General features: G+C 38.2%; 1 protein-coding gene across 1 annotated transcript; it reads right to left on the bottom strand.

Annotated features, from left to right (window-relative positions):
• Nucleotides 1–3309: 3309 nt before the first annotated feature.
• Nucleotides 3310–18212, bottom strand: LOC143247673 (uncharacterized). Its single transcript, XM_076496056.1, has 5 exons — nucleotides 17610–18212; nucleotides 16261–16291; nucleotides 12844–13281; nucleotides 8944–9336; nucleotides 3310–4688 (listed from the first exon to the last, which is right to left on the bottom strand). Exons 1-5 carry the CDS (start codon nucleotides 17937–17939, stop codon nucleotides 4306–4308), a joined length of 1575 nt encoding a protein of 524 aa, XP_076352171.1. The 5' UTR covers nucleotides 17940–18212; the 3' UTR covers nucleotides 3310–4305.
• Between the last annotated feature and the right edge of the window lie 2726 nt (nucleotides 18213–20938).

The raw sequence follows: 20938 nt of genomic DNA, 5'->3' as shown, positions 1-20938 counted from the left end.
ACAACGCAACAACGCCATTGGTCGTTGGAAGTAGGCGAATCTCGACAAGATGTTGGCAGAGCTGTGAATGTCCACCCAAGCACCATCACAAGGCAATGGAATCGTCACCAACAACATGGATCAATTCGTGACCGTCCACGATCTAGCAGACCTCGTGTGACCACGCCGGCACAAGATCGCTACATCCGGTTACGTCACCTTCGGGATAGGACCACCACTGCGACGTCTACTGCCTAAACCAGTAGGGCTGCGTAGGATTTCCGATCAGACCGTACGCAACCGTCTACGAGATGCAGGAATCCGACCTCAATGTCCAGTCAGAGGCGTCATCCTCACCCAGCAACATCGTCAAACACTGCTGCAGTGGACTCGGGCACATCGGGTATGGTCTCATCGACGATGGAGGCATGTTTGGTTCAGCGATGAATCACGTTTTATGCTTCGTAGGCAGGATGGAAGGACCCGTGTTTACCGTCGCCGAGGTGATCGTTTTGCAGCAAACTGTGTGCAGGAAGTTGACAGATTTGGTGGTGGCAGCGTCATGATGTGGACTGCCATCGCCTACAATGCCAGAACAGACCTTTTGCACATTCGAGGGAATCTTACGGCTCAACGATACGTCGACGAGATTCTTAGGCCCCATGTGCAACCCATCATGGTGAACGTCAACGACATTTTTCAACATGACAACGCCCGTCCTCACACAGCCCGACTCACCACTGCCTTCTTGAGACACCACAACATCAACGTTCTTCCCTGGCTCTCCAGATCACCAGATTTAAACCCCATCGAACATCTTTGGGACGATTTGGACCGACGTCTGCGACGGCGACAACCTCAACCGCAGACTCTAACTCAGCTTGCAGCAGCTTTGCAGGCTGAGTGGACAGCCATTCCACAGGATGTGATTCGTCATCTCATCGCTTCCATGGGCAGGAGATACCAAACAGTTATTGATGCTCACGGGGGGCATACTCGTTATTGACGTTGAGTGACGTTAAACTTCATCTAGTGAGCGTGGACTTCGCCTTTGCAGACTTTGGATGTTCAGCAGTGAATGTGCAAAGTTTCACACATGTCATACAGAACTACCCGGAATAAACTTGTTAACAATTTGTCTCATATTTTGCCTTTTGCGTTTCTTTTTTTGAAGAGTATATATTAACCCTACTCCCACAATATAAGACAGTAAAAAGAGACACTCATTTTAGGCGTCTTAAGGGGGACTAAAACGCGTCCATAAGGTCAGACAAGCATAATTGGGTCCAGGAGTAAATTTGTAAGGTCGTTGAAATCTAATCTGGAATCAGATTCTGCTCCTTCCTTCTGTCCTCTAGAGGCGTCATTTCTGAAACTGTTTTCATGCCCTCACTCAAAAGCTTATGGAAAAAACTTGGCCCAGCATGGCCAGGTGGTTAAGGCACTCGACTCGTAATCCGAGGGCCGCGGGTTCGAATCCCCGTCATACGAAACACGCTCGCCTTTTCAGCCGTGGGAGTGTTATAATGTGACGGTCAATCCCACCATTCGTTGGTAAAAGAGTAGCCCAAGAGTTGGCGGTGGGTGGTGATGACTAGCTGCTATCCCTCCAGTCTTACACTGCTAAATTAAGGACGGCTAGCGCAGATAGCCCTCGAGTAGCTTTGGGCGAAATTCAAATCAAACGAGTGCTTCACACTATAAAGTAATTTTTGTAACTCTCAAGTTTGATCAACAAAATAGCAGTTGGCTAAGAAGTAAAATACTTTGTTATTCCTTATCTTACTTTACATGCAATATGTTTTATAAAACAAAGTAAGACAGCTTGTGGCACCCAGTATTATTAAATCATAATTATTAATAAAACTAATTTATTATAAATCTCGATATTTTGCTGTACCAAAGACATAATGTTTACCGAAAGTTTGCCAAATTTCGTGTAGATACCTAAATCGTATCGCATCGGACAATGTATCAATACAGTTGTATCATGATTTCACGATACGTTAGTGGTATAGTATCGCTATATCGCCAAACCATTTCATTGGACGACGCCATTTTTAAAAGGGATTGATTCTAGGAGAACCCCGGATGTTTTTGTATTCATTGGAGAATTGGAAATTATTTATAGAAAAACCCTCTATTTGGGCAGACGTTTAAATAAATATAACCACATTCACGTAACAAGTTCCAGGTGTTCTATTTAGACTGTGCTATTATACAAAGCTACGAAAATAAGAAAGATATTGTTTTTTATAGAATAATATATAAATTACGAATTGTGTCGTTTTGGTTTGAACACGGATCGTCTCTTAGTAACTGCTTTAAACGAGAGCTTAATTTCTTTAAACCTAAAATTATTTGTTCCAAATGTATAATTTACGTGTGAATTCTTATCTCTACCGACGTTTATTTAAGCAGCTATTAAAAAATATCCCATCGTGACTGGTCAGTTGCTAATCGCTCCAATTTAACGTTTCGTTATTTTATATAACGTTTCCAAATTTGCCCTTTCTCAAAAAAATAAAATTTCACGTTTTCTGTTTTTCCTGGAGAAACTCAAAACCTTCGCAACATATTCACACACATATGTATATATGGTTAAAGTAATAAAAAGTCTTCCTTTTTTTAGGCTTAACTGTGTTGATACAACTTATTGCGCCCCCCAGTGGCATAGTGGTATGTCTGCAGAATCGCACCGCTAAAACCAGGTTTCGATACTTGTGGTGGGCAGAGCACATTTCGCCCACTGTGTAACTTTGTGCTTAATTCTAAACAAACAAACAGACGATTGCAAAAGTTACCGGGATATTTCGGATAATGTAACGAGCTTTATTCACTTGAGGGCGCTTTAAGACTAAAAGTGTTTGGAGATGTCGCTGATGAAGACATGTATAAAGAGTTCATAACGCACTTTTAGAACCAATGTAAGTTTACGACATTCTCAAAATGTAACTGAAAGCTTACGTGATAAAATCAACACAGCAACTACAGAAGTATGTTTTTAAAAATGATAAAGTTTTATTTCAAAAATGCCGAAACAAGCGATGCGCAAGTGTTTTACCTGGTTAGTTGGTAGTGACCAACATTTTGTAGGAGTTTGTAAGAAGCATCGGTAAAGTTTTGCTCTTTTACCTCCATCTCTCGACCATAAAGTGAACTAATAACCACAACTAAACTGGGAATTTTTTTTTGTCGATTTTATTCATTCTTTATTGTGTGTACGTGTGTGTGTAAGAAGATGCTGACAACCGTTACAAACAAATACACAAATCAAATATATACGTTTGTATACCTAAATAAGGTGTCAGTAAATTTAATGTTGAGTGCTATTTGATCATTGAGAATGACTGTTGGAAAGTTAATATTTATAAAGACGTTTATAAGGAAGCTTCTTTCTTCATTGGCTAATATCTTAAACAAGCTAACTGTGACGTCACAGCCTACTAGAGTATGTCAGACTATACTAGACTTTTATACGTCTGTTACTTATTCTTATCGTACATCCAATACAACCTGAAAAAACTGAGCTCTGAGATCAACGTTGTCGGTTTGACAACTTTCCAGTTAATTTGGTCACGTAAGAATGACGACATGCGATGAATAGATTACGACCAAAGTAGTCTGAAAGCTTCTTGAAAGGGACTACTAAAAAGAGCGTGTTCCAACGTCACTTGTTACTCAGTGGCACAGCGGCATGTCTGCAAACTGACGACGCTAGAAACAGGCTTTCGGTAATCGTAGTGAGACTAAATAGCTCTTTGTGCCTAATAAGGTGCAATAACATGTGCTATTTGTGTTTTAAATTAAACAGATGCGAAATACTTTTGATAAATTAGTGTCTCCCACCCAACGGAAGGTGGATATTGTTTTCAATGCTGTATGTATTTATTTCACCTTGGTCAAACTTGCTGTATATATATATATAGGTCGAAGGACAAGCTCATGCTGAAAGTCAATTGCATAACTAAAGAAACTATCCTGACCACAGATCCGAAGGCTAGCGTGTCTTAGCCGCAAAAACGCGCTCCGAACTTTGGGAGCTTTGGAAACGCAAAACTGTGTCTAAATTTCGTTAATAAGTTTTATAAGGGTTAGTGTTGGACGGTGAAGAGTCGCTACCTTCCATCTAGTTCATCAGTTCGAAATTATGGACGACAATGCGCAGAGAGGTCTTGTGTAGCTTCGACAAACATACTAAAACAAGCAAACAATCTGTGTTATCTAAAATTCGATCTCTGTGAAGAACAGACATGCATGAAAAATAATCTCCACTAAAATAAGAAAAGATTCCTTGTTGTTTTTTTTTAACTAGTTGCCATAAATTCAAGAAGAAACTTTCTGACAAAAGAAGGGATAATCGTTCCCACAAGGCTTCTCGACCCACTTAAAGTCGTAGCTACGATCGACAGCCACGCAGGATGGAATCCCGTCGGATACGTGCTGAGCACCAGCACCCCAGAAGAAGTTGGAAACCGCAGTTCCGTCTTCAAAATTGTAAGAGTTTGCAACATTATTGTCGTTAACTCCTATCCAAATAAGCTCTTGGTTTCGGGTAGAAGAGGTGGCGTTGATGGTCTGCTCCAAGGCTATCTGCTCCAACTCAGTTTTAGGCAGGACCAAAATCCCACCAGTAGCGTTACACACTTGAGCGGAGCCACTGTAAGTTCCCGTTTGATCTACAACCGTGTAAAACGTCACCTGAACAGCTGTGTGGGCGATACGAAAAATTCAGTCAGGTTATGACAAAAACATAATAATGTATAAAACATCATTCGAATATCCTCTATATAATATTTATACATAATTTATTAAACTAAATATCTTTAACGATTAATGACTAATTATTTGCGTAATGATGACGTCATATATTGTTTAAGACCTCAGATTTTCTGTGTTTTTACATTTAAGTCATTTTGTGTATTTACTTCTTACCAAAACCCGGTAAAAGACGTGGAAAATTCCTAATAGTAATTGGTGGGATTATTTGCAACATTGATGACGTTTGTAAGCCACCTGGTGCTCATAAAATGTGTTTTAGAAACCTGATGATAACTTCATCCATAATTCTGTGAGTAATGTATCTTTGTTACACTGTAGTGTCTATTACTTCTATACGCTACTAATTTAGGAACGTGTTTATTTTGATCAGAGATTCAACAAAATAAATGAATAAAATATGAAGGAAAATATACTATGTTTTTGTTTTTTTTTGGAATTTCGCACAAAACTACTCGAGAACTATCTGCGCTAGCCATCCCAAATTTAGTAGTGTGAGACTAGAGGGAAGGCAGCTAGTCATCACTACCGACCGCCGACTCGTGGGCTACTCTTTTCCCAAAGAATAGTGGGATTGAACAACACATTATAACGTCCACATGGCTGAGAGGGCGGGCATGTTTGATGTGACGGGGATTCGAACCCTTGACTCTCAGATTACGAGTCGAGTACCTTAACCACCGGACCATGTTGAGCTTTTATATACTACGTCACAGTGATACGTACTCGCCAGGTAGTTATCGCCCTCGACTGATGGATTTTGGCCCGGCATGGCCAGGTGGTTAAGGTACTCGACTCGTTATCCAAGGGTAACAGGTTCGAATCATCGTTACATCAAACATTCTCGCCCTTTCAGCCGTGGGGGCGTTATAATGTGATGGGCAATTCCACTATTCGTTGATAGAAGAGTAGCCCAAGAGTCGGCGGTGGGTAGTGATGACTAACTGCCTTTCCTCTAGTCTTACATTGTTAAATTAGGGACGGCCAGCGAAGATAGCCCTCGTGTAGCTTTGCGCGAAATTCAAAACAAAACAAACCACATGTACTCGCCATCTGGAGGATAAATCTTTCAAAAATTATACATTATTTAATTTATAGTTTCGTGAAAGTTTGACAAGAAAGGATTGAAACTAAGAAACCCTCAAAACTTTTTATTCTACCAAGAAAGTCGACAAAGATAAAAAACTGTGTGATTAAGTGTGACTTGTAAAATACCCATTCTTCATCAAATATTAAAACATAATTTCTATTAGAGATCAGGTTATTACTCATACAACCAACTCTTACTGCGAGTAAGTTTCATTAACCATCTGTATTCTCATTATTTGCTTATGAAAGATATTTAGGAATGTGATTGACGTTTTGTTGTTTTAACAGCATATGGTCTTCTTACAAAAAGCTTACAGAATAAAGAGTTAAAGTTCTTTGGTTATCAGATTTCTTTCCCTAGAGAAATACGTGTTTACATTATCAGGCTATCTGCTACAGAAAGAAAACTCTTCCATCATTTGACCACTCAGGTTGTAACAAGTTGCTCTCTGTGAAGATGAAAGGTCCTACCTTGATTAAACCACTCAGGTTGTAGCATGCTGCTATCTATGGAGAGGAGAGGTCCTAAACCACTCAGGTTGTAGCAAGCTACTATCTATAGAGAGGAGAGGCCCTACCCTGATTAAACCACTCAGGTTGTAGCATGCTGCTATCTATGGAGAGGAGAGGTCCTAAACCACTCAGGTTGTAGCAAGCTGCTATCTATAGAGAGGAGAGGTCCTACCCTGATTAAACCACTCAGGTTGTAGCAAGCTGCTATCTATAGAGAGGAGAGGTCCTACCCTGCCTAAACCACTCTGGTTGTAGCAAGCTGCTATCAATAGAGAGGGGAGGTTCTACCCTGATTAAACCAATCAGGTTGTAGCAAGCTGCTATCTATAGAGAGGAGAGGTCTTACTCTGCCTAAACCACTCTGGTTGTAGCAAGCTGCTATCTACAGAGAGGAGAGGTCCTACCCTCATTAAACAACTCAGGTTGTAGCAAGCTGCTATGTATAGAGAGGAAAGGTCCTACCCTGATTAAACCACTCAGGTTGTAGCAAGCTGCTATCTATAGAGTGGGGATGTCCTACCCTGATTTAACCACTCAGGTTGTAGCAAGCTGCTATCTTTAGAGAGGGGATGTCCTACCCTGATTAAACCACTCAAGTTGTAGCAAGCTGCTATCTATAGAGAGGAGAGGTCCTACCCTGATTAAATCACTCAGGTTGTAGCAAGCTGCTATCCATAGAGAGGAGAGGTCCTACCCTGATTAAACCACTCAGGTTGTAGGAAGCTGCTGTCTATAGAGAGGAGAGGTCCTACCCTGACTAAACCATTCAGGTTGTAGCAAGCTACTATCTATAGAGAAAAGAGGTCCTACCCTGATTAAACCACTGAGGTTGTAGCAAGCTACTATCTATAGAGAGGAGAGGTCCTACCCTGATTAAACCACTCAGGTTGTAGCAAGCTGCTATCTATAGAGAGGAGAGGTCCTAAACCACTCAGGTTGTAGCAAGCTGCTATCTATAGAGAGGAGAAGTCCTAAACCACTCAGGTTGTAGCAAGCTGCTATCTATAGAGAGGAGAGGTCCTACTCTGCCTAAACCACTCTGGTTGTAGCAAGCTGCTATCTACAGAGAGGAGAGGTCCTACCCTCATTAAACAACTCAGGTTGTAGCAAGCTGCTATGTATAGAGAGGAAAGGTCCTACCCTGATTAAACCACTCAGGTTGTAGCAAGCTGCTATCTATAGAGAGGGGAGGTCCTACCCTGATTAAACCACTCAGGTTGTAGCAAGCTGCTATTTATAGAGAGGGGAGGTCCTACCCTGATTAAACCACTCAGGTTGTAGCAAGCTGCTATCTATAGAGTGGGGATGTCCTACCCTGATTTAACCACTCAGGTTGTAGCAAGCTGCTATCTTTAGAGAGGGGATGTCCTACCCTGATTAAACCACTCAAGTTGTAGCAAGCTGCTATCTATAGAGAGAGAGGTCCTACCTGATTAAATCACTCAGGTTGTAGCAAGCTGCTATCCATAGAGAGGAGAGGTCCTACCCTGATTAAACCACTCAGGTTGTAGGAAGCTGCTGTCTATAGAGAGGGGAGGTCCTACCCTGATTAAACCACTCAGGTTGTAGCAAGCTGCTATCTATAGAGTGGGGATGTCCTACCCTGATTTAACCACTCAGGTTGTAGCAAGCTGCTATCTTTAGAGAGGGGATGTCCTACCCTGATTAAACCACTCAAGTTGTAGCAAGCTGCTATCTATAGAGAGGAGAGGTCCTACCCTGATTAAATCACTCAGGTTGTAGCAAGCTGCTATCCATAGAGAGGAGAGGTCCTACCCTGATTAAACCACTCAGGTTGTAGGAAGCTGCTGTCTATAGAGAGGAGAGGTCCTACCCTGACTAAACCATTCAGGTTGTAGCAAGCTACTATCTATAGAGAGGAGAGGTCCTACCCTGATTAAACCACTGAGGTTGTAGCAAGCTACTATCTATAGAGAGGAGAGGTCCTACCCTGATTAAACCACTCAGGTTGTAGCAAGCTGCTATCTATAGAGAGGAGTGGTCCTACCCTGATTAAACCACTCAGGTTGTAGCAAGCTGCTATCTATAGAGAAGGGAGGTCCTACCCTGCTTCAGCCACTCAGGTTGTAGTAAGCTGCTATTTATAGAGAAGGGAGGTCCTACCATGATTAAACCAATCAGGTTGTAGCAAGCTGCTATCTATAGAGAGGAGAGGTCCTACCCTGATTAAACCACTCAGGTTGTAGCAAGCTGCTATCTATAGGGAGGAGAGGTCCCCCTTGATTAAACTATTCAGGCTGTAACAGTTTTCTATTTATACAAATGAAAGGTCATCTATTCATTAAAACCACTTAAATTGGTAGGTTACTTCCTCTAAAAAATAAAAGGTTCTCTTTACAATATCCCTTCTCTTTTGGAATAATACTGATTTTGTGAGAGTACTTTATTATCTGTGTTCTAAGCTCAAGTTTTGACTATTTTTGACCACCCAAGATGAAGGAGTCTTCACTTATAGAAAGCTCTCGAACTGCTGAGATTCTTTTCAAAGTTGAAATAATTTAAAATTCTACTGTAAAAGCATTGCCCATTTGTAATTTTCTAAATATCATTCTGACCACTTACTCTGAACTTCTGGAGTTGGTGCCGCCGGAAGGTCGCAGACGAAGCTGAGAGCCTGATCACAGGACTTTTCTGACCACTTGTAGCTGTAAGATGAGTCCACTGTTACACAGGACTTAACACCATCCTCCACGTACCCTGAACCCCAGAAAAACTCCGAGACGACGGTACCATCTACAAAGTGAAAAACGTTGTGGGTGGTCTGGTCGTTCGCTCCAATCCAAAAATATTTGTCAGGGTTACTGGCTTGCGGATAGTGCGATTGTAATACCATTTCAATAGATTGTTGCATTATTGTTGATTTCGGCATGAACAAGTTCCCTCCATTGCTCTCGCAAATGGACTGTGCAGAGGTGTAGTCCTGAGGACTGCTGACGATGGTTATTATCGTAGAAACTGTTCAACAGTAAGGAATGAAGAAAAAACACGAACCGTTCTCAGTCACACTTTGAACTATTACTTTTTTCAATCAAATTAATCAGATATTCAATCACGTGCTGTATTTCATGTCTTAAAAACCCAAACTGATTTTTGATAATAAATTAATAGGAAAGTTTAAAAGGATAACATGATAGTAGTGATTTTAGATAATTCGACATTGACAGCCAATAACACAAGCTGTTTTACGTGGTTCATAGTAAAATCATATCTCCAGTACTATATACAAAAGTAACAACAAACAAGTCAAAATAAACACGAACACCACAATAAACAAAACTACTTAATTATCTAATAATAACCATCAGGTAAACAACAACAATGAGCCAGTTATCTAATAATAAACATCTGGTAAACAACAACAATGAGCCAGTTATCTAATAATAACCATCTGGTAAACAACACCAATGAGCCAATTATCTAATAATAACCATCAGGTAAACAACAACAATGAGCTACTTATCTAATAATAACGATCCAGGAAAACAACAACAATGAGCCAGTTATCTAATAATAACCATCAGATAAACAACAACAATGAGCTAGTTATCTCATAATAACCATCAGGTAAACAACAACAATGAGCTACTTATCTAATAATAACGATCCAGGAAAACAACAACAATGAGCCAGTTATCTAATAATAACCATCAGATAAACAACAACAATGAGCTAGTTATCTCATAATAACCATCAGGTAAACAACAACAATGAGCCAATTATTTAATAATAACCATCAGGTAAACAACAACAATGAGCCAATTATCTAATAATAACCATCAGGTAAACAACAACAATGAGCCAGTTATCTAATAATAACCATCAGGTAAACAAATACAATATGCTAGTTATCTAATAATAACCATCAGGAAAACAACAACAATGAGCCAGTTATCTAATAATAACCATCAGGTAAACAACAACAATGAGCAAGTTATCTCATAATAACCATCAGGTAAACAACAACAATGAGCAAGTTATCTAATAATAACCATCAGGTAAACAACAACAATGAGCAAGTTATCTCATAATAACCATCAGGTAAACAACAACAATATGCTAGTTATCTAATAATAAACATCTGGTAAACAACAACAATGAGCCAGTTATCTAATAATAACCATCAGGTAAACAACAACAATGAGCTAGTTATCTCATAATAACCATCAGGTAAACAACAACAATGAACCAGTTATCTAATAATAACGATCAGGAAAACAACAACAATGAGCCAGTTATCTAATAATAACAATCAGGTAAACAACAACAATGAGCCAGTTATCTCATAATAACCATCAGGTAAACAACAACAATGAGCAAGTTATCTAATAATAACAATCAGGTAAACAACAACAATGAGCCAGTTATCTCATAATAACCATCAGGTAAACAACAACAATGAGCAAGTTATCTAATAATAACCATCAGGTAAACAACAACAATGAGCAAGTTATCTCATAATAACCATCAGGTAAACAACAACAATATGCTAGTTATCTAATAATAAACATCTGGTAAACAACAACAATGAGCCAATTATCTAATAATAACGATCCAGGAAAACAACAACCATGAACCAGTTATCTAATAATAACCATCAGGTAAACAACAACAATGAACCAGTTATCTAATAATAACGATCCAGGAAAACAACAACCATGAACCAGTTATCTAATAATAACCATCAGGTAAACAACAACAATGAACCAGTTATCTAATAATAACGATCCAGGAAAACAACAACAATAAACCAGTTATCTAATAATAACCATCTGGTAAACAACACCAATGAGCCAATTATCTAATAATAACCATCAGGTAAACAACAACAATGAGCTACTTATCTAATAATAACGATCCAGGAAAACAACAACAATGAGCCAGTTATCTAATAATAACCATCAGATAAACAACAACAATGAGCTAGTTATCTCATAATAACCATCAGGTAAACAACAACAATGAGCTACTTATCTAATAATAACGATCCAGGAAAACAACAACAATGAGCCAGTTATCTAATAATAACCATCAGATAAACAACAACAATGAGCTAGTTATCTCATAATAACCATCAGGTAAACAACAACAATGAGCCAATTATTTAATAATAACCATCAGGTAAACAACAACAATGAGCCAATTATCTAATAATAACCATCAGGTAAACAACAACAATGAGCCAATTATCTAATAATAACCATCAGGTAAACAACAACAATGAGCCAGTTATCTAATAATAACCATCAGGTAAACAAATACAATATGCTAGTTATCTAATAATAACCATCAGGAAAACAACAACAATGAGCCAGTTATCTAATAATAACCATCAGGTAAACAACAACAATGAGCAAGTTATCTCATAATAACCATCAGGTAAACAACAACAATGAGCAAGTTATCTAATAATAACCATCAGGTAAACAACAACAATGAGCAAGTTATCTCATAATAACCATCAGGTAAACAACAACAATATGCTAGTTATCTAATAATAAACATCTGGTAAACAACAACAATGAGCCAGTTATCTAATAATAACGATCCAGGAAAACAACAACCATGAACCAGTTATCTAATAATAACCATCAGGTAAACAACAACAATGAACCAGTTATCTAATAATAACGATCCAGGAAAACAACAACCATGAACCAGTTATCTAATAATAACCATCAGGTAAACAACAACAATGAACCAGTTATCTAATAATAACGATCCAGGAAAACAACAACCATGAACCAGTTATCTAATAATAACCATCAGGTAAACAACAACAATGAACCAGTTATCTAATAATAACGATCCAGGAAAACAACAACCATGAACCAGTTATCTAATAATAACCATCAGGTAAACAACACCAATGAGCCAGTTATCTAATAATAACCATCAGGTAAACAACAACAATGAACCAGTTATCTAATAATAACGATCCAGGAAAACAACAACCATGAACCAGTTATCTAATAATAACCATCAGGTAAACAACAACAACAAACTAGTTATCTCATAATGGCTATCCAGGTAAACAACAGTTATAAACTAGATATCTAATAATGGTAATCCAGGTATTTAGCAGGAACTTGAGAAGTAATATTATAAAGAAATCCATCCAGTGCCATCAAAATTCGATCATATTTGATTGAATTATAGTGTAATAATATTGAGAAACGTCGATTCCTGTGTTCACAGATATATGTTTTCGTTACCTTGACCCTAAAAAACAAAATTATTAATAACTTCTAAGTCGGCACATGGTCCAAAATTATAATAACCGTTTCTGAGACATTTTGTTCAGAGTCACGTTCAGGTATGAAATATTAACCTCTGTTACCTCATGAATAACCTCAGTAGGTAATTGAAAGAGTTCTAGAAGTGTAAAGAGAAAAACAACAGAAAACATTTGACTTAATGAAGACAGTTATTTGTATAAGATTTATCCACAGAATATATTGTTACCTTGGTTAACCGTTGACGCTTTGGTATTCTGTTCAGTAGAAATAGATGTGGTTTCAGCTTGTAATTCTGGTAGAATCGGTAATGGTGTGGTTTTGAAAGTTGTGGGCACTGTGGTAAGAATTATTGTAAATGTTACCATAGTAAAACCTTCCTTCAAGGTTGTGGTGGTGGTTGTTACGTCAGTCGTCACGTTGGGCTTTATTGTTTCACTTGCATCCAGAGTTGTAGTTGTTACGTCAGTCGTCACGTTGGGCTTTACCTTTTCACTTGGATCCAGAGTTGTAGTTGTTACGTCAGTCGCCACGTTGGGCTTTACTGTTTCACTTGAAGCCATTGTGCTGGTGGAAGGTGGTACTTGTGAAGAAACAGGACTTGACTGTTTAGTAGCTGTTGAGACTTTGGTAGTGGTAATCTGTTGGCTTTGGGTCACAAATGAACCTGTATTGTAAAGGAACAAAAATAAAAGTGACAAAGATTAGAATTATATCTAAATAGATGATATACTCAGCCTTAGTTTCTTTTCAATAATCGGACTAATACTTATTTTCTAACTTATTGTCTCAATTCTAATTGGTATAAAAACTATTATGAAATGTCTTGGGTGAAAGTTTAGTTTGAATTTCACACAGACCTATTCGAAGACTCGCCTTCCTTAATTTAGCAGTGACAAACTCGAGAGAAAGCAACTAGCCAACGCCACCAACAGCCGTCTAATGGGCTACTCTCTTTCTAGCGGATAGTGGAATTGACCGTCACATTATATTCCACTCTCTCCATGCTGAAAGGGCAAGCGTCCTAACCACAGAGGGCCATCATTTTATTGGACTTATGAAATAAACTTCAGTTATCTCGACTTCACATACTGCAAACACTAGTTGATTTGTTGATAAGCTCAAGCCTACACAATGGTCAAGCTGTACTATGTCCACCACGGCTATCGAAACCTGGATTTCGGAGCAATAAGTCTTTCAAATTTCCACTATACCAGTAAGGGGAGGGATGGCTCTCCAATACACCAAGGAGACCTAAACCTAAATTTGTTTTCTTTTACTTCCCTCAAGCTCCGAATCAAATTTTCTTCCCGTTTTGAAAACTGACCATCATTAGGTCTTGATTTCTTATAAGCCAACCCACACACCCCTAAATTTTCTGATAAGATGAATCCATTTTATCTAAACTGTGTAAAACTGACAATTACGTCACTTTTTTATACACTCTCCAATAAGAATACTCTTTTCTCCCTTTCAGTGCTATTATTTTAATATGTTGAGGATAAACCGATTTTTATCACCCTACGGTCTGTGATTCAACATAAATAATTAACATAGTCCAGAAAAATAAAAAAACATTCTTCAATTTAGACGCATCTACAGGCCAAATGGTTAGGAGGCACTCCGCTGGAATATTAGGGTCGCAGGTTCGAATCTCCGTTATACCCAACATGCTCGCTCTTTCAGTTTTAGTAGCATTTTGATGTAACGTTCAATCCCACTATTTCTTGGTAAAAGAGTAGCCCAAGAGTTGGCGGTGGGTGGTGATGACTAACTACTTTCACTTTCACTGCTAAGGCCTAAGGCCCGGCATGGCCAAGCGTGTTGAGGCGTGCGACTCGTAACTTGAAGTTCGCGGGTTCGCATCCCCGTCGCACCAAACATGCTCGCCCTTTCAGCCGTGGGTGCGTTATAATGGTACGGTCAATACCACTATTCGTTGGTAAAAGAGTAGCCCAAGAGTTGGCGGTGGGTGGTGATAATTAACTGCCTTCCCTCTAGTCTTACACTGCTAAATTAGGGACGGGTAGTACAGATAGCCCTCGAGTAGCTTTGTGCGAAATTCAAAAAACAAAAAAAAACAAATTCACTGCTAAATTAGAGGACGGCTAGCCCTCGAGTAGCTTTGCGCGAAATTCAAATCAAACGTATATATACAAAACTAAAAAAAAATTCAGTGGCTTTGTAGGCTCATGCTCCTGCCTTCTAGCCCTTATGCCCCCGAGGTACCTTTTATATCTTATCATAAAAGCGGTCAGATACACCATATTCCAGATTCTTCTTGCTATGAATTATTACGAAAAAAAACAAGACGTCTTTGTTAAATGGTAACAGGGATTTCACAATAAAACAATGTTAACCGTGTTATGCTACTAATGTTAATACGCAAAAGTTCATTGTTTAATTTTACATTTCAAAAGATTTTATAAGCTTTTCATCCTATGTGTACCAGAGACAACCTATAGTTTCCATAGCTCCCTCTAAGAACGAAATAAAACAAAATAAAAACAACTGATATTACGGTACTTAAAAAGTTACAGATTTTGTTAAGTTAACCCTTAACATTTGAATATTTCACACACGTTACTTATTTTACTGAACCCTACCGAACGTCATAATGGGACAGTCGCTCATCAGGGCGTGGTCGTTGAAGACCTACTTAGAATATGCCATACCTTAACGTTTTGGAACCACGTGGGACCTACTGGACCATATCGGCTGTTACATCCTCTAGACTAAACTAAAAACACGTTGCTTTACTCAACATAATTATAAACATTTAGCACCCCGTAGAGCTTCAAAACCACGTTCGTTATATCTGATTTACCTAAACTTACATGTCAGTTTCGCTTAAATTAACCTCCTGACCTAAGAAGTGGTTCTACTTTGCCCTTCCTATTCTAAGAAGTGGTCACACTTTAACCTTCCTGCTCCAGGACGTGGTCACTTTTTGGCCCTCCTGCTCTAAGAAATGGCCATTCTTTGGCCATTACTAGTCACACTGCTCTAAGAAGTGGTCACTTTTTCACCTTCCTATTCTAAGTGGTCATTCTTTGGTTTGTCTCTGCGTTTGTTTTAGTGTAAGCCTCAGTAGTTTAATCTAAGAGCTACTTGTCGTAGTACAACATTTGTGTGATTATTTCACAATTTAAAACACAATTCGTGTGTGTTTGTTTGTGTTCACCGAGGGGAACTGAGCCCCTGATTTATAAATCCAAATACTTACCGCTGTCCCAGCAGGGGACTAAACACAATACTTTGCTGTACATAGTTATTAATACTATAATACTTTCTATTGTTTCACTTACAACCACAGTAACCGAAGAAAAGTTTGTTTTTGAATTTCGCGCAAAGTTACACGAGAACCAACTACGCTAGTCGTCACCCACTGCCAACTCTTGGGTTACTCTTTTACCAAGTAATAGTGTGATTGATCGTAACATTATAACGCCCCCACGGCTGAAAGGGCGAGCATGTTTGGTGTGACGGGGATTTGAACCTGCGACCCTCGGATTACGAGTCGATTACCCTAACCAGCTGACCATGCCGGGCCTCCGTAGATAGATGGTAACCTTCTTGTTAAAATTATTTATTCCAATAATATTTTAAAACCATGGTAATTAATTAATTTTGTATTGTTACTTACCCATGGTAGCACAGCTGGTTGTATCACAAGTCTAGGGAAATCAGAAAGATCGTGAATGTATAGAAATACACTTTCAATTAGACATTTTTTTAAGCTTTATTATAAGAAGACATTTATGTTTCTATGGTAACTCGTACAGTACAACAAAACGAAATCAGTGATATGTGAAGACTTAGTTTAAGAAAAATAGTAAATACATTTTAAAAATAAATTTGATTATATTTTTAAACGAGATAAGAATAATTATTTGTGATGTAGTTAACCTGGAACAAGGGTTAACAAGTTTATTACGACACAGGTCAAGCCATCCTGGAACAAGGGTTAACAAGTTTATTATGACACAGGTCAAGCTAACCTGGAACAAGGGTTACAAGTTTATTACGACATAGGTCAAGCTACCCTAGAACAAGGGTTTACGAGTTTATTACGACAGAGATCAAGCTAACCTGGAACAAGGGTTACAAGTTTATTACGACACAGGTCAAGCTACCCTAGAACAGGGGTTTACAAGTTTATTACGACAGAGGTCAAGCTAACCTGGGACAAGGGTTTACAAGTTTATTACGACAGAGGTCAAGCTAACCTGGAACAAGGGTTTACAAGTTTATTACGACAGAGGTCAAGCTTACCTGGAACAAGGGTTTACAAGTTTATTACGACAGAGGTCAAGCTAACCTGGAAAAAGGGTTTACAAGTTTATTACGACAGAGGTCAAGCTAACCTGGAAAAAGGGTTTACAAGTTTATTACGACAGAGGTCAAGCTAACCTGGAACAAGGGTTTACAAGTTTATTACGACAGAGGTCAAGCTAACCTGGAACAAGGGTTACAAGTTTATTACGACACAGGTCAAGCTAACCTGGAACAAGGGTTTACAAGTTTATTATGACAAAGGTCAAGCTACCCTATAACAAGGGTTTACAAGTTTATTACGACAGAGGTCAAGCTACCCTGGGACAAGGGTTTACAAGTTTATAACGACAGAGGTCAAATTGTTGAAAGTTTTCGTGTGGCTCAGCAGTAAGCCTAAAGCACTATTCTTACCTATGGATCGACAGTAACATACAACCTACCTATTGATCGACAGTAACATAGAACATACCTATGGATCGACAGTAACATACAACATACCTATGGATCGACAGTAGCATACAACATACCTATGGATCGACAGTAACATACAACATACTTATGGATCGACAGTAACATACAACTTACCTATGGATCGACAGTAACATACAACTTACCTATGGATCGACAGTAACGTAAAACATACCTATGGATCGACAGTAACATATAACCTACCTATTGATCGACAATAGTTTCTTGTTCTTTCTATCTCAAACTTACTTGCACGTCTTCTATTCTGTAATAGGTGTATCCTTCTCGAGCTATGACGTCTTGAGAGTCGCTGGAATAGTCGGCAAAAATTAAAATGCGTTTGTCTTGTCCATAGTTCAACCCTGAGCAGCCGCTCTCTCGTCCACAGTGACCAGCGCAGTCGACGATACCAGACGACTTAGTTTCTCTCGCGAGACGGTCATTCACTAACCGAAATGTTTCCGTTCCGTAAGTCGCCGTCCCCTTTAAATTCCTTACCACACGAACTGCAAGTGTCCTAGGTATGTTGACCAAACACAAGGTCAGCAGGACTGTTAGAGTGTTCACAGTTCTACACATCCTCACGAATGATTTGCTCTTTGCGAGACATTCACCATTGACTGACTCCAGTCGCTAGGCAGTTATTAACGAAACTGTTGTTGTTGTTGTATTTAAATAGATAGGCCTAATTTAATGATTTACAACAATAGTAGTTTCTCTCTTCCTGTCACGAACACAAAAAAGATAACTAACGAGCGCTTCGTTCGCGTGCTTACACGGCGTGCAAACTTCAACAATTTGTCTCTTGAACAACTAAAACCGTTCAACTGGTGTATAAACATGCTAGAACCTGGATGTTTTTAGCCAAACGCAAGTGTGCCTCTAGTGGACATGAAATATTAATCTTCGAACGATGTTTATTAAAACCATATTCTCTTAACCTTATCCGGATCCAGATCCACGTGCACGGTAGATACCGGTCACTAATGCATGTCAAATAATGTAATACGCTAGGCCTTTTTTTAAATTTTCCATCTAGAATTTCTCTTATAATAATGTATTACAACTCTTTGTAAACAACTAAGGTTGAATAATAAAACACGAGAACTATACGCTAATGATATTTTATAAACATGGAGACGTCTCACAGTTTTATGAAATTCTGACGTACGTTCTGAGCGCAGATAGCCCTCGAGTAGTTTTGCACGAAATCCAAAAAGACAAACAAACTTTCTGTGATACATTATAATAAAATAGCTGCTGAGAAGAATTTATCAGTTTTGGTCAGAGAAAGAGTCGAATGTATTTTAAAAAATACTGTAATACTATTAGCTGACATACTCAGTCAAAGTACGAGCGCCCTCTGGGTAGCCATAGGGAGTCAAGATCTGAAACGGAAGCTTATTATGGTATATACCAAGTTTAGTAACAACTGGTACAGCGGTTTGCAAGTTTAAAACAGACACAACACACGGGGAAGTTATACGACATCCGAGAGCGACACAGGTGACATCCTTCTATATTCATCCCAGATTGTCCTTAAGGGCAAATGTCATATTCGGTAACAATCAGTCCAGCGGTTCGCAAGTGATAGTTATACACACACACAGACTTTTGTAAACTATTGGTTTAGATCATTAAAGAAAAACCGGCGTTAAATTAGGTTATCTTGAAATGATAGACTTTAAATTTTTTCTTTAGATTCAACAATTTATTGAATTTAAATTGCAAACTAAAGACTTTGAGATAAAACAAAAATAATTAAAGTTTATCATTTTAACATCAATCTTTCTATTGGAAAAATGATTAGGAAGTTCAAAGATCTTGGGGAAGTTTAGTGAATCATTAATTTGTGTTAAACACTGATGTTTCTGTGATTACGTCACTTGCAAAAATAACCTTAGTTCCACCACGAACGAATTCTTACAAACTGTCCATTCTTAACCTGACGTCACAACTTTCGACAACAACAAAGAACAAGTCTTTGAAAGACAGATTATAAAAAAACTTATACGTGTTAGTGACGCCTCTAGCTAGATTAATGACATTTGTACAATTAATTATTAAAATTTCAGTGACATAGCTGAACACGCTTATCCATGAGTAATCCATTCTGTATGGAAGCAGTTTCGTTATAAATAAAGCACGCCACCTGGATTTAAATATAATCATTGTTTCAAAATAAGACAGTCAATTTTTCCTTTTTTTAAGTTATAATTTTTCGAGTTTTGAACACAGATGTTGTTTGTTTGTTTATTTTTAGACACGGGGCTACACAGTGAACTATCTGTACAGTGGCCTACTGCAAGTATCAAAACCCAGATTTTAGAGTTATAAGCCTTCAGACTTCCAGGTAGTGAGACGGGTGCTAATAATATTTAAAATGGATTAATCCACAACTTATAAGGTATTAAGAATCCTTCAATAAGACAACGGTAAAACTTATATTAAGAATCCTTCAATAAGACAACGATAAAACTCATATCAAGAATCCTTCAATAAGACAACGATAAAACTTATATCAAGAATCCTTCAACAAGACAACGATAAAACTTATATCATGAATCCTTCAATAAGACAACGGTAAAACTTATATAAAGAATCCTTCAATAAGACAACGATAAAACTTATATCAAGAATCCTTCAATAAGACAACGGTAAAGTTTATATAAATAATCCTTCAATAAGACAACGATAAAACTTATATCAAGAATCCTTGACAACGGTAAAACTTATATTAAGAATCCCTCAATAAGACAACGGTAAAACGTATATTAAAAATCCCTTAATAAGACAACGGTAAAACTTATATTAAGAATCCCTCAATAAGACAACGGTACTGATATTAAGAATCCTTCAATAAGACAACAGTGGAACTTATAAGATATTAAAAAACCCTCAATAAGACAGCGATAGGTTTACCGACCTGCAGCACCAAAATCCGGTGTTCAATATCCATGAGCGCCCACAGAGGGGGCAAGAGGGTCCCCTTACTCCCCTGGGAAAAGAGAAAACAAATTAACATTACTTTACCCCTTCCTGTAAACATTTCTGTTGACGCTCAGAGATATCTTATAAACATTTCTGTTGACGCTCAGGGATATCTTATAAACATTTCTGTTGACGCCCAGGGATATCTTATAAACATTTCTGCTGACGCCCAGGGATATCTTATAAACATTTCTGTTGACGCCCAGGGATATCTTATTCTTAGTTTTTAATCTAAAATCACAAAGTCGCACAGAATTCAATTGTAAAAGGCTTTATCGAGAGAGCTTATAAAGTTACATTCACACTGTTCAATACGAGAAGTATTCTAGAACATTTTAAGAAAACTAAAATTATTCACTCCTGGAGTGAATTCAACATTCCATTTATTTCCGGAATAAATTTAGAACATATTACAACTTTTTATAAAACTATCGGGTCCACACTTTAATTTTTTAACAAAAGTTTTAAAGTTTTATTGGTATAGCGACCACCGCTAGTTTTTCCATCTCATCTTTAGTTTTGTATTTTGCGTCTATGGCAGAGATACTAAGCCTAACTGTTGCTCTTTCTACTTGTGAACCAAGGAA

The sequence above is a fragment of the Tachypleus tridentatus genome, chromosome 3 (assembly GCF_004210375.1).
Source record: "Tachypleus tridentatus isolate NWPU-2018 chromosome 3, ASM421037v1, whole genome shotgun sequence".
Classification (NCBI taxonomy): domain Eukaryota; kingdom Metazoa; phylum Arthropoda; class Merostomata; order Xiphosura; family Limulidae; genus Tachypleus; species Tachypleus tridentatus.
The sequence above is the reverse complement of the archived record's forward strand: the minus strand, read 5'-3'. Positions and strand labels throughout refer to the sequence as shown.